General features: G+C 46.8%; 1 protein-coding gene across 1 annotated transcript in view; it reads right to left on the bottom strand.

The window, feature by feature from the left end:
- LOC309815040 (transmembrane protein 132B) overlaps nucleotides 1-15,733 on the bottom strand; it is a gene marked incomplete at its 5' end in the record, with an annotated part of 393,456 nt that overhangs the window by 91,101 nt on the left and 286,622 nt on the right. The window contains one exon of the mRNA XM_082641458.1: nucleotides 2,756-2,942. Within this exon, the coding sequence (XP_082497584.1) occupies nucleotides 2,756-2,942 (187 nt within the window). The remainder of the gene's footprint in view (nucleotides 1-2,755; nucleotides 2,943-15,733) is intronic.

A 15,733-nucleotide genomic window follows, 5' to 3' on the forward strand; every position in this document is an offset into this window, starting at 1 on the left:
AGCAGGCAGCTCAGACGGCTCCAGCGGGGGAGAAGATGGGGGCTGGCGGAGCGCGTGCCACAGAGAACAAACTAGCGCCGGCAACGCAGCCAAAATAAGCGCACCGCGTGTATCCGCTGGACCCCTCCCAGGGCTGCACCAGGCACCTGTCACTAAGAACGGGCACAGGACAGAGGATGAGCCCCACGGGGACGTGCTGGCAGCCAAGGAAAGGTTGTCCGAGCCAACCTGTCTCTTGGCCTGCTGGCCGGCTCTGCCAGGCTCTCCGTCCTCGCCCAGGTTTCACCACCTCCTTCTTCCCTAGATTCTGTCCCACCTCACCGTGTGCCCTGACCCAGTGACGAGCACCCCACTCAGACCAGTGCCATGAGTTACATCTTCAGGCGGCATCATGACAGAAGAGTTCACCTCTGGCCAAAGAGCGTTGGAGGGTCTCACCAAGCAAAGGTGTCATGGGGAAAGGCCACACTAGGAGACAATATCCGCCGAAGCCCTATAACAATAGGATAATAGTCCCCATTCACCAGTATTCTCCCTAGGTTACTTTATTACAAGATGCTAAAATTAAAGTTCTGGCCAAGGATACACTTTCTGTCCCAAAGGCTCACCTCTCTGCCATCACGGCATTAAAGCAAACCTAGACAATTCAGAACAAAGGAACAGGCTGTGTTCCGATAAGACTTTTTCTACTAACGCAGGCGGCACGCTGGATGGGTCGGTGGGCTGTACTGGGCTGACCGCAGGTCCGTACCCCTGTCCTGGTTCCAGCCTCCTGGCAGGTCAACATACATCACGTTCTAGCGCCTCTCGGAACCCACACCTGCCCACAAGAGAAGGGCACGACCCTCATCCTTACAAGAAGCAGGAGGCTGCAGAAGCCCCAGGGAATTGACTGGTACTGATGAGACATAGAGCAAAATCCTAAGGGCTTCGAGTAAAGAGATAACACCACCTCGGCCCGATCTTGGTCGACCTGGAGACTTGACAGGAATGGTCCTGGGAAAGGGAGCACAGCACTGTCTCACTCTATCCTACAATCCTCACCATCCACCGCTGCTCCCTCACGGGGCTCTTTCCCACGAAGCTGGGGCAGCCCTCAAACCAAAATGCAGATCACTGCTGCTGTGGATCATCTCCAACCGTCTAGCCTTCAAGAACTAGATGATCCCGGTAGCTAGGATTACAGCACGGGATTCAGTCATTCACTGGACAAATCGTAAGTGCCCCGGGCATTGTTCTAGGTGCTGGGGACACAGCAGTGGACAAAACGGATGGGCAGCTTACCGTCATGGATCTCTCCTTCTGGGGAGGAACAAAGATGATGAATCCTAAACCTCAAACACTGACAATATCTACGAAGAAGATAGAAGAGGATGAAGATGTGGACAGAGAGGGAGGGGCAAGGGGAACGGAGAGCCAGCTTGACTTCCCTGGTCAGGGAAGGTGCCTCTTAACAGTCGAATCAAGAAGGAGCCAGAGGGCTTCCCTGGGGGCGCAGTGGTTGAGAGTCCGCCTGCCGATGCAGGGGACACGGGTTCGTGCCCCGGTCCGGGAAGATCCCACATGCCGCAGAGCGGCTGGGCCCGTGAGCCATGGCTGCTGAGCCTGCGCGTCCGGAGCCTGTGCTCCGCAGCGGGAGAGGCCACAACAGTGAGAGGCCCGTGTACCACAAAAAAAAAAAAAAGAAGAAGGAGCCAGATATGAGGAGACATAGGGAAAGGGAGTTTTGGGGCAAAGCGTCAAGAACACAAATATGGGAATTGCAGAATTAATTGTAGGATAGAGGGTTTTATTTGCAAGGATCTCACCCCTGGTATCCAACTTTGAGTATGAATGATAGAAGTACCCCCAGGTTGTCCTAGAATCGCTAGGTGTGGACCCCCATGCCTTGGTCCCAGACAGGAAGGTCAAAGCAGCGCAGAATGTGTTTGGACATTTCCAGTGTGGGAAAGGGCATTAGCAATATTGCACTCCCGGGGTTTATTATCCCTGTGACCCATCGGCACCGTCTTTTCAGGTTCTGGGACCTTGTCCACGATACTGTTCTCAGAGGCGTTCCCCGAGCCTGATTGTGAATAGAGCTTCGGCCAAGCTCAGAGGAGAGAGCTGGTTACCCCCAGGCCAGAAACAGAAACACATGTGGTTTTATGGTCTCTGGGACACTATCCAGGTTCATCTGGTCAGTTCCCAGTAAGGCTCTTTCGGTCCATCTGCATTTTAGAGTTTGCCAACCCCCAAGCTACATGGGAACTCTCAGGGCAATTGACCTGGGGCTGCTTACTCAGCATATAGAGAGGCCGTGCCCACCACACACTCCTGATGCATTTCAATGCAACTGTCTTCACTCAGGACACACAGGCTGAGCCAATAAAAAACATGGGCTCCCCAGGACGCGGTTCAGCAGGATCCACAAAGGAAAGCAGATTTACACAGCAGGCCCTAGTTTCCAAGGAGGCATTAAAGAAATCAAGTAAATAAAATATAACTTAAGTGTATTTCCCTTGCTCAAGCAACTTCAAGGTGCATAGAAAACAGCAGATTATAAAATGCTCCTGTTTCTTTGAATATTAAAAGTACTCAGGGAATTCCCTGGCGGTCCAGTGGTTAGAATTCTGGGCATTCACTGCCAGGGGCCAGGGTTTGACCCCTGGTTGGGGAACTAAGATCCCACGTGCCACACGGCAAGGCAAAAAAAAAAAAAAAGTACTCGAAGAAAACATCTCTGTGACACTGATTCTGAAGCCCAACATCTCACCATTGCGAGCGGGACGATGCCCACGAAGGAGGTCTGGCTGACAAAGATCTCAGAGACAACCAGCTCCCTCGTGGCGTCCTCCACCGGGTACTCCACCTGCCAGGTGATCTGCTGGGCGCCGGCCAGGTCACTGCTGTTGTCAATTCCAAAGTCCACTTGCAAGATCTCATAGAAGGAGCCATTTGTTCTGCAAAACAAACACACAGTAAAGTGCAGTTTAAAACCCGAGACTCAGCAGAATGTCAAGAACGCGATCAATTGCCACATTCCTCTTTGTCAACCCAAAGAAGGCTCGCCAAGTTCAACAGCTCACAAGGCGGTGTCGATAGAGCCTGATTCACAGGCTGCCCACAGATGGCCCACACCTCCTAGTGGACAGACCATCTGTCTTCAGGGCCCTGTCCTTCACTGAATGAGCAGCTCAGACAGCACTGCTTCTCTGGGCACTGCCACAGCTCAGTCCTCCCAAACCCCACGCCTGCGGATGCCACGATCCAAGCACCACACACGGGACATGGCCCGACACCTTCATCTAGGGCCACCATTACTCCAATCGTGAGGCACAGCCTGGATTCTGGCTGTTTCTACTTCTACTTACCTGTGTGGCTGTGGACCCGTGGTGCAAACTCTGAGCTTTAGAAGTTGGGGAGAATATTGGTGCCCACGTGGGCTTGTGAAAGCATCGTGAGACCAAGGATGGGAAAGGACCTCATAAAGTGCCTAGTCCGTGACACCAACTGTGAGCTACGTGAATAAGGAGGTCTGCTGGGTTCTTCATGTCCTCAGCTTGCAGTGGGATGGGATGTAACGGAAGAAAACCCCACCCGCCTTCATTCATGGAGTGACAACATTGAACATTGCACATTGTTTGGAGGAGGGGGAAGAAAGTGGACGGGGCACATATAAGTGAAAAGGGCCAGTGTCCTTCTCAGCATCTTTCTACACAGGGAGAGCCTCTCATCATGGACATGAACTTATAAATTATAGGCTGACTAGTGCACTGATGGGAGAAGTTACTAAACAGAGAGTTAAAACAAAGAGCCATCCAGCATGGGATTTGTGAATGACTTCTGTTCCCTAAGTCTTTGTCCGTCACCCTGAATCTAGCTGTATCTGGATCCAAGCAATAAGACAGCAGAGTGAAGGATTCACAGCTCCGAAAACCTGAGTGACCCCCACCAACCTGTTCCTTTACCAACAATGGGTCTGCCTGGACTAAAATGAGCTGGGAAGCCTCTTCCCTGCCTTTGGGGATCTAGGACAAGATCTGCAGCCCAGACACCGAACCCACAACCTGTAGGGAAAGAGTTTTGAAAAAGAGCCTGTTGCCTGTTGCTTGCCCAGCAAAATCTCCTACCGTGGACAGTTCCTCCACCCCCCAACCACGAAGACTTAAGAACTTAAGACTTAAGAACAGGGTAGAAACCACAGGATTGACAGATAGCTATAGTAAATTTGTTCTTTAAATCTTCTAGCTCCTTGTGAGAAAGGCAAATATCATATAATATTGCTTATATTTGGAATAAAAAAAAGTGGTACAAATGAACCTATTTACAAAACAGAAATAGAGTCACAGATGTAGAAAATAAACTTATGGTTACCAGGGGGAAAGCGGGGGGAGGGATAAACTGGGAGATTGGGATTGATATACACACACTGCTATATATAAAATAGATGACTAATAGGGACCTACTGTAGAGCACAGGGAACTCTACTCAGTACTCTGTAATGACCTATATGGGAAAAAAATCTAAAAAAGAGTGGATATATGTATATGCATAACTGATTCACTTTGCTGTACAGCAGAAACTAACACAACATTGTAAATCAACTACACCCCAATAAAAATTTTTTAAAAATAGCTATAGTATAGTTATAGTGTTGGCAAAACTAAGTTACAGTGACCTGCCTGATATGGAATTCTACCCCAAATAGAATTACATTAGAATTCGTCACGTCCAACGTTTTTTCCATTTAGCCAAGGTTTTAAGAAACTCTCTGATATTGCTCTGTCCAATACAGTGGCTACTGGCCAGAAGTGGCTATTTAAATTGAAGTATAAATTTATTAAAATTATCTAGCCAGGTTGTCCTGGTGTGGGTACCCGTGAGCTCTGAATCATCAAGTAACTATTTGCACATGTTGTTTTGCACAGGGAAGGGAATGTGTGTTGAATAAGGGACCTGGCCTCATGAGAGGATGACAGTGGGCTCACATGGGAACAGGGGACCCCTATTTCCCGGGGCCCTGTGAGAGGGATTTCAGGACCTTAGGAACTTGAGCACTTGGTTCTCGGCTTCGGTCACCTCCCTTTCCCAGCCACCACATCCCAGCCTAAAGTCACTTCTCTGACCACAGGGATTCTCCACTGATCCATCTGTTAAGTCTCCTCCTATAAGAGATGCTCGGCCCTATCAGATCAGATCTTCAGTTTCTCTTTAGTCTGCACCGTGCTTGTAAGCAGATCTAAGGAGCTGCTGCTAATGCCTCCTGGGTCTCAGCACTCAGTAAACTTCAGAAAAACTACCACCGAGAAAGTGAAAATCCAGCACAAGCAGAAAAGGAGCATAACTCTCTGTTATCAGCAGTTTAATCCTGCTAAATCCGCACTCTGGTCTTGGGGTGCAGAAGTGGCCAGTCTTTGGGCAAAGGGGGCAGGGTCTACGTGGGAAGGCTGGCCCCCCCTTAACTGTGGGTTCTTCTTCTCCTGTGGACCTGCTACAAATGGAATAACAATCCAGTCAGAGTCACTTTTTTTTTTTTTTTTTTTTTTTTTGCACGGTACGCAGGCCTCTCACTGTTGTGGCCTCTCCCATTGCGGAGCACAGGCTCCAGACGCACAGGCTCAGCGGCCATGGCTCACGGGCCCAGCTGCTCCGTGGCATGTGGGATCTTCCCGGACCAGGGCACAAACCCGTGTCCCCTGCATCGGCAGGCGGACTCTCAACCACTGCGCCACCAGGGAAGCCCCAGAGTCACTTCTATGCGTAAGTTTTTATTTTAAGTCATTTTCCTCAAACCAGAGGAAGGGGGTCTTTTACTTCTAGGCAGCTGGCATGCCCGCTAATAAGTCCATTTCTACGGAAATGGGTTGATAACTATTAACTTTACCTGTTCCTGATCTATTCTTGATAAGCCTTTCCATTTAGAAAGTGTCCCATGATTCTCTCAATTTAATAATTACCAGCTGCCTTTGGGGAATCAGGGTCAGTCATGAGATAATCATCAGATATTTTTCTTTTCCCTGGGGTGGAGAAGTGTGTGTGTGCGCACGCGCGCGTGTGTGTGTGTGTGTTGGAAGGGGTCAAGCAGGACACTGCTTGGCTGTTTCTCCCCTCAAGCTAGAACACACAGCGTCCTCCCCAAAGGACTTGCTTCCCAGAGACCCTGTTTCCCATGGATACCTGTCCTGTAATAAAAGCTAAGCCCCCTCCATGTGACCGCGGGACAGCTTTCGAGTGCACAGTATGGCTGCAGCTCAGACTCGCCAGCAAGAAGGAGGCAGAGAAATGGGAGCAGGGGAGATGGATGGGCCCCAATCCAGCAGCTGGTCCCCAGGAAGCGCATCCTGCCATTTCTCAGCAGGTCCCTCATGATGACAGTGACGATTGCTTTGCGGAGGGAGGGTGGTGGGGAGGGAAGGCAATGGGGGGGAGAGCAGTAAAGGACGAGGGAGAGTTCAAAAGCTTGAACTGCTCTCTAGCAGGTTGTACCATTTATCTAAACTATTTTTTCTCCCTACAAACTTCTAGATAATTCTGAGCTACCAGGCGGAGATGCTTTCCCCATATGAGTTTTTTTTTCTAGAAATGGAGCAAGAGAGGCTGTCTCTGGTCTCAGGGATTCTGCTTTTTTCTTATGAGCCTTTTTCTGGGCATTATTTTAAAAGATGACCAAAAAGCCAGGTAAATACTGAACGATGATCACACTGAGCAAACGCCCCCGAGTAAGCCTGCTGGTTACTCGCGGTAAATACAATGAGACTAAACTCCGACTTCCTCTCTTGACTGTTCATGCCACCAGGACAACAATGTACCTGTATTGTTGCTGCTCTGACTGTGGCAGCTGGAACGGTGCCTGGAAAAGTGTAGGAGTTCCATACGTGTTGTTTAAGTCTCTGAACACACTCAACAGACCAAGTAGGACACCCTGTCAATTTGTGTGTAGGGGGGTGTCATGTGCATTCTGGGAGACGAGAAGCTACCAGTCAGCTGGGTTTTTTTTTTTTGTAATTTATTTATTTTATGTATTTATTTTTGGCTGTGTTGGGTCTTCGTTGCCATGCAGGCTTCCTCTAGTTGCAGCGAGCGGGGTTTACTCTTCGTTGCAGGGCGCGGGCTTCTCATTGCAGTGGCTTCTCTTGTTGCGGAGCACGGGCTCCAGGTGCACGGGCTTCAGTAACTGTGGCACGTGGGCTCAGTAGTTGTGGCTCGCGGGCTCTAGAGCACAGGCTCAGTCGTTGTGGCGCACGGGCTTAGTTGCTCCACAGCTTGTGGGATCTTCCTGGCCCAGGGCTCGAACCTGTGTCCCCTGCATTGGCAGGAGGATTCCTAACCACGGCGCCACCAGGGAAGTCCCAGTCAGCTGGGTTTTGAGCCCTATTCTCCTGCCTGCCTGGTACGTATATTGATATTCTCTGCTTTGATAAGATGGGTCTGTCTCTACTACTAGAATGTAATTTTTTTAAAAGACTTTATTTTTTTAAGAGCAGTTTTAGGTTCACAGCAAAATTGAGGACAATGTACAAAGGTTTCCCATATACCCCTTTCCCCCCACACACACAGAGCCTCCCCATCATCAGCATCCCCCAACAGACGGTACATTTGTTACAATCAATGAATCTACATGGACACATCATTATCACCCAAAGTGCACAGTTTACATTACAGTTCACTCTTGGTTTTGTATATTCTACAGGTTTGAACAAACGTATAGTGACACGTCTCCACCGTTATGGTCTCATACAGAGTGTTTTCACTGCCCTAAACATCCTCTGTGCTCTACCTATGCATCGCTCCGCTCCCCCAACCCCTGGCCGGCCACCACTGATCTTTTCATTGTCTCCAGAGTTTTGCCTTTTCCAGAATGTCACAGAGTTGGAATCATATAGTACGTAGCCTCTTCAGAATGGCTTCTTTCACTGAATAATATGCATTCTTCTCATGGCTTGATAGCTCATTTCTTTTCAGCACTGAATAATATCTCATTGTCTGAATGGACCACAGTTTATTTATCCATTCACCTACTGAAGGACAGCTTAGCTGCTTCTAAGTTTTGACAATTATGAACAAAGCTACTATAAACATCCGTGTACAGGCTTTTGTGTAGACATAAGTTTTCAACTCCTTTGGGTAAATACCAAGGAGCACAATTGCTAAATCTTATGAACATAAGTTCTCAAAGGTCAAAACCTATCATAACACCATGGTCACTACAATCCCTGGCATATTCATTTATTCAGTGACATTTATTAAGCCGCGAATATGTGTTAGCCATGGAGAATTCATTGGTAGACAAAATAGACACGATTTCTCTCTTAATAGTCAGGTAAATAAACAAACAAGGTAAGCCCAGGTCATGATAAATCCTATCCTAAAAATAAAATAGAAGAATGAAATTTCTTTTTAAAAAGTTAAATAAGGTTTTTTCAATTTCAATAAGGTTTTTTCAATTTCAATAAGGTTTTTTTCAATTTCAACGTCTATAGCCGAAAGAAACAAAAACACTAATTCAAAAAGACTTCCCTGGTGGCACAGTGGTTAAGAATCCGCCTACGAATGCAGGGGACATGGGTTTGATCACTGGTCCGGGAAGATCCCACATGCCATGGAGCAACTAAACCCGTGCAACACAACTACTGAGCCTGCGGTCTAGAGCCCACAAGCCACAACTACTGAGCCTGCAAACCACAACTACTGAAGCCCACGTGCCTAGAGCCCGTGCTCCGCAATAAGAGAAGCCACCACAATGAGAAGCCCGCGCACAGCAACAAAGAGTGGCCTTCGCTCGCCACAACTAGAGAAAGCCCGCGCACAGCAACAAAGACCGTTTTCATTTCTTGGCACTTGTAAGTAATGTTGCTATGAACACTGTGGTACATGAAACATTTTTTAAATTAATTTAATTCATTTTCAAATTGTTTATAGTTTATAGAAATACAATTAGTATTTACTTATTTACTTATCTATCTATCTTTGGCTGCGTTGGGTCTTCATTGCTGTGCACGGGCTTTCTCTAGTTGTGGCGAGCAGGGGCTACACTTCATTGGGGTGCGCGGGCTTCTTATTATGGGGGCTTCTCTTGTTGCGGAGCACGGGCTCTAGAGCCAGGCTCAGTAGTTGTGGCATGTGAGCTCAGTAGTTGTGGCTCGCGGGCTCTAGAGTGCAGGCTCAGTAGTTGTGGCGCACGGGCTTAGTTGCTCCGCGGCATGAGGGATCTTTCTGGACCAGGGCTAGAACCCGTGTCCCCTGCACTGGCAGGTGGATTCTGAACCACTGCACCACCAGGGAAACCCCAAAAATGTTTTCTTTATTTTTTGGTGTTTGTGTTTTATGTATTATTTGTGTGAAAAGTATTATAAACCTATTACTGTACAGTACTATATAGCCGATGGTTTTAGGTGGGTACCTAGGCTTACTTTGTCAGACTCATGAACAAACTGGACTTACGAACGCGTTCTAGGAACGGAGCTCGTTTGTTTGTAGGGGACTTTAGTGTATAACATACTAAATAAGTTACCTATCTGTTATGTTGACTCTCTCTCTCTCTCTCTCTCTCTCTCTCTATGTATTTCACACATACACATAAGCGCCAGGAAAGCAGGGATTTCAGCCTGTTTTGCTCACTACTGTGTCCCTAGCCTGGGACCTAGCTGGTGCTCATTAAATACCCGTTGAAGGAAGCACTGAATATCAAACAACAGTCTGAGCGAGCGCTCAGAGGAATGTGTGCTTAGTGAAGCCAGAGAGGCTGTGTCACGGTGCTGGCAGGAGAGAGAAACTGGCAAGTCAGGGAAGGCTTCCTGGAGGAGGTCGGACTCAGGCCAATCTTTGCAGAATGGGCTCAGACAACAGGCAACACTGCTTGGGGCCCCTCCTCACACCCTCTTCCCCTCCAGACGTCCTTCCCACTCTGTGACTCCCCCTTCGCCGACAGCAGTCCTCCCAGAGAGGAACGGCACAAACCGCTCTGCTCACCAAACCCATCAACAGGGCCGAGGGTCTTTTTAATTTGTTTCTTAATTTTTTTTTAACTGGAGTATGATTGCTTTACAATGTAGTGTTAGTTTCTGCTGGACAATGAAATGAATCTGCTATATGTATACCTATATCCCCTCCCTCCCACCCATCTATGTGGTCACAGAGCACCGAGCTGAGCTTCCTGTGCTTTATAGTGTGTTCCCACTAGCTATCTGTTTTACGCATGGTAGTGTATGTATGTCCATCCCAATCTCCCAGTTCGTCCCACCCTCTCCTTCCTCGTCGTGTCCACATGTCCGTTCTCTACGTCTACGTCTCTATTCCTGCCCTGCAAATAGGTTCATCAGTACCATTTTTCTAGATTCCACATATATGCGTTAATATATGATATTCGTTTTTCTCTTTCTGACGTACTTCACTCTGTATGACAGATTCTAGGTTCATCCACATCGGGCAGAGGGTCTTTAGTCCATCTCTCTGCCTGTCACGCAGCTCTTTTCGTCTTGACCTCATGACCAGCTCTCAGAACCTGGCATGAATAAATCATCTCCTTCTGCAATTTCACAAGATCCAGGCACTGCCTTCTCATGTCTGCTTTGACTGCTCTCTCTGAGTTCGCTCTGGAAAGAATGTTTCAGGTTGACGAATCAGACTGTAGTCGGCAGGCAGAGGTCTAAAAACATTTAAAAGCCCCTAGTTTAGAGCAGGGACTTTTGGACTCAAAACCTTCTCTCCTCATTGGTTTCATTTCAAGACTTCTCATTCAACTGCTATCTAGAACCTTTAAAAAATCCTAAGACTGTGTCAGATGGGAATACTCCAAGAACAGGGGTTCGTTTATTGCATTTCTAGCAGACTAGGAAAGTTAAGTAGAAAACCCAGAGGTTACAATGTGGTACCTGTGCTGCACGTGGCTAGGGCCACAGATATTAACCACCTCCACTACTGTGTTTTCACGAAATGTGACTTGGGTGCCAGTGTTTTTAAATGCAGAATATTCACACCAAAAAAAATTTGGTATTTCTGGCTTCTTGGAAAAAATTGGAAGAGCAGGCAACACTATCTATCCCACATTCCCACGTGGCAACAATCAGCTAGAACAGCAGGATGCTGTTCACACAAAGTGGATCAAAGACCTAAGTGTCAGAGCTAAAATTATAAAACTCTTAGGAAAAAACATAAGCAATAATCTCTGTGACTTTGGTTCAGGCAATGGTTTCTCAGATATAACACCAAAAGCATAAGCACAAAAAAAAAAAAGAAGAAACAGAATTTAGAACTTTAATGCTTCAGATACTATCAATAAAACGGAAAGACACCCTATAGAATGGGAGAAAATATTTGCAGATCATATATCTGATAAAAAAATTCAGTATCCAGAATATATAAAGAACTTTTACAGCTCAATAGCAAAACAAAATGGGGCAAAGCATTTGAATAGACATTTCTCCAAAGAAACTATAAAAATGGCCAATAAGCACAGGAAAAGATGCTCAACATCATTATCCATTAAGGAAACGCAGATCAAAACCACAGTGAGCTACCATGTTCAAACCATTAGGATGACTGTAGTCAAAAAGATAGACAAAAATATGTGGGCAAGAATGTGAAGAAATTTTGTAACCCTCATGCATTGTTGGCAAAAATGTAAAATGGTACAGCTGATCTGGAAAACAGCTGTGCAGTTCCTCAAAAAGCTAAACAGAGCATACCACATGAACCAGCAAGTTCACTCCTAGGTATATACGCAAGAGAAATGAAAACATACGTCCACATAAAAAGTTGTGCGCCAGTGTTGATTGTAGCATTATTTTTTAAAATTGAAGTATAACTGATTCACAATATTGTGTTAGTTTCAGGTGTATAGCAAAGCGATTCAGTTATATATTTTTTAGTTCTCATTATAAGTTATTACAAGATACTGAATATATTGTGGTTCCCTATGCTACACAGTAAATCATTGCTGCTTATCTGGAAAATAATCTGCAATATATATGTGTGTGTGTGTGTGTGGTTGTGTGTGTGTGTGTGTATGTCTGAATCACTTTGCAATACACCTGAAACTAACACAATATTGTCAATTGACTACACTTCAATAAAAAAAAAAAGAAAGCTACCATCATCAACTCTCCCTTGCTTGGCTTATCCTCATTTTGTTGAAATCTCAAATACATTTTTCTGCGGTTAATACTCCCAGAAACTCTCCACCTAATTCAAACCATCTCGTGATAAGTCGACCAACTCATTGCCCCACTTTCCAACCACAGGAAAAAAAAGATATTAAATTCTTCTTCTTTTTTCCATTTTTAAATATTTCAAAGTACCTCATGGACTGGTGTGAGGTGTTGCTTACCAACATTTTCCCAGAGCTGAAAACAATCAGTCTTGATCATGAAAGAACACCATGGGCGCCTCCACTCTCTCAGCTGCCAGATCCTGGACTATTTCTCACACTAACAACTCACCCTCACTTCCAGCTTATTTGATTTTATCAGCATCACCATGGCAAGCCCAGACACAGCGAAGACAACTGCCACAGTTAATTTTCCCCCCTCTGCCTCTGTCTTTCTGACAACATTCTGAAAACCTTTGTAGGAAATGACGGACCAGAAACCACCTCCCACCGACTTCCTGAATACAGTTTCTCAGAGTTGTCCTCTCTCTGTGTCTTCCTGCTACCAACCTTGAGCGATACTCTTGTTATGCACAATGACTCATGGAATCCACTGCTGTTCGGTTGTTTGGGTTTTTTTTTTTTTTCTATTTTATATTGGAGCATAGTAGATTAACAAGGTTGTGTTAGTTTCAGGTGTATAGAAAAGTGATTCAGCTATACATATACGTGTATCCTTTTTCAACTTCTTTTCCCATCTAGGTTGTCACAGAATATTGAGCAGAGTTCCCTGTGCTATACAGTAGGTCCTTGTTATCTATTTTAAATACAGTAGTGTGTATACGTCAATCCCAAACTCCCAACTTATCCTCCCCTCCATCTTTCCCCTTTGGTAACCATGTTTGTTTTCTAAGTCTGTGAGTCTGTTTCTGTTTTGTCAGTAAGTTCATTTGCATCATTTTTTATATGCCACATATGAGTGATATCATATGGTATTTGTCTTTCTCTGTCTGACTTATTACTTCACTCAGTACGATCATCTCTAGGTCCATCCATGTGGCTGCAAATGGCACAAAGTTATTCGTTTTCTCATTGGTCCTCCAGAGGTAGTCCGGGCACCTATGAGCCTAAACATGAGTGATTCTTTGCTTCGTTTTTACACAAACAGAGCACTTTGTACACTCTGTTCTGCCTCTAGAACATTTGATCTCTGACCCAAAGGGAAAGGACAGCTCTGGTCATTCCCTGACACTGAAGTGCTCTGGTCTGGAAGTGAGAACGGAACCAGTCACATGGCCCCATCTGACCAGGGGCTCCAGCAAGGACCATCCTCCTCCAAGTCTGATGGAGGCACCGATGGAGTCTCTGGGGTTCACCACCGGTCTGACTCCAGAGATCACGCTGGAGGGAGAGTAAACATCACACGCACTCACTCATTCATGCTGGCACGTTTATAGAAAGGACCGTGTCCCCACCTCTGTCCCAGACCCAGTGACATATGCAAGCAGAGGCACACACAAGACTCTAATTATCTTTCAAAGAGTCTGTTTCTCAGTGAAAGCCTTTCTCCTGTCGTGTTGCACAGGATTTCTCTGCACCTACACTGGGAAGGACCTCATTATATGCGGATTCTTCTGCCACCTAGGGGGCAGGTGGCTCCTCCAAGGAGAGCAGCTGCTAATGAGGCTGGGGTCCCCAGGTCACACCCCGTGCGTGCTGGTTTAGCTGGACTCCTCCAGGTGGCTGTGGAGGGCATCTATCAGTCCAGCATCCTGCAGGCTACCCTGGTCACCTGGGGTCAACTGGCAGCTACAAGCAGCGCCAATTTATCACCTGTCCTGGTGTTTTCCCTGCTGAGATACGGGAGCAACATCCTGCACAAAGGATTACACTGGGCTCCCCATGAAGGGGGCTGCAGCAATTAGATGATCGGGGGAATGTTCGTGGCCAACCCAGCCAAGATCAGGCCCAGGATGAGCTGCCCGCAGAACTCTAGATCAGAAGGAAGCTCACATTCACCTACAGCATCACTTAAAGACCACAGACATGTGACAGTAAAGTACTTGGAGGATTCACGGCCCTTAAGGGGTGGAGTCAGAAGGGGCAAGAATCACGAGGTTCACAGACACAGAGAACAGACCTGTGGTTGCCAAGGGGGAGGGCGTGGGGGAGGGATGCACTGGGAGTTTGGAATTAGCGGATGCAAACTATTATCCATAGGATGGATAAACAACAAGGTCCTACTGTAGAGCACAGGGAACTCTATTCAATATCCTGTGATAAACCATCATGGATATAAAACAAGAATGTACACATATATGTATAACTGAATCACTTTGCCGGACAGGAGAAATTAACACAACATGGTAAATCAACTGCACTTCAATAAAATCAATTTTAAAAAAAGAGAGAATCGTGAGGTTTAGGACTTGTCTCCCAAATTCCAGACTCTCATCCAACTGCCTATTCAGCAGCTCCACTTAGGGGTCGAAAAGGCACCTCAGACTTGACACCGAACTTCCGCTCTTCCCCAAGGCCAAGACCACACCCCCATCAAAGGCAAGGCCACCTATCCTTCCAGTTACTCAGGTCAAAACCTTGGTCATCCTGAGCGCTTCCCCTTCCTTAATAGCCAGCATCTGTGCTGTCCAGAAAGCCTGTCACTTCCACCTGGGAAATATAGTTTTCAAATACCTTCACTGTCTCCATATCTACTACCCCTACACTGGTCCAAGCCATTATCCGCCTCTTGCCCGGTTACTGTAATCACCTCCTAAATGATCCCTCGCTTCCACCCTCACCCCCAGACCTCTACTCGATTCTCTCCACACAGCAGCCAGAGGACTCCTGTTAAATCAGAGGCAAACATTTTCACTGTCCTGTTCAAAACCCTTAAGGAAGTCTCATCTCATTCGCATCAAAGCCCATTTCCTTACAAGGGTCTATAAGGCCCTCCATGACCCGGTCCCCCTGCCCCAACGCCTGTTATTTCCCTGAACATCTTTGCCACCACCGTCCCCTCGGTCACTCTGTCTGGTCCCTCACTGTTCCTCCAGGTGTGTGGCTGCCTTGAGGTCTTCCCGCCGCCTCTCCCTCTCCCTGGACCCCCTTCCCTATGACATCTGTACAGCTCAACCCTCACCTTCAGGGAAGGCCTGAAAAGCTGCCTCCTAAGTGTTGTTTCCTTAGGTGATGCTGCTGAAAGACCCATCATCTCCTACACGGCCAGCCCTTTCCCCCTTCCCTGCTTTTCCTTACTTAACGCCACTGAACACACTCTTCAGTAAGTCCCCTACATACGGACAAGTTCTGTGCTGAATGCGTGTTCGTTAAGTCCAACAAAGTTAGCCTAGGTACCCAGCTAACACAATCGGCTCTATAGTCCTGTACTGCAATAGGTTTATAATACTTCTCACACAAATAATACATAAAAAACAAACACACACAGAAAATAAGGAAAACATTTTTAATCTTACAGTACAGGACCTTGAAAAGCACAGCAGTACAGTACAACAGCTGGCATCCAGGGGCTGGCATCGAGTGAACAGGCAAGAAATAAAGATACTGTACTGCTGTCCTCTACACAGTCCTGTACAGTAAAGGACACAAAAGCATAGCCACTTGCAGAGGATGCCCGCACGTGACAATGTCCGCCAGACACGTGAA

Source organism: Mesoplodon mirus, assembly GCF_964341445.2.
Source record: "Mesoplodon mirus genome assembly, chromosome: 13".
NCBI lineage: Eukaryota > Metazoa > Chordata > Mammalia > Artiodactyla > Ziphiidae > Mesoplodon > Mesoplodon mirus.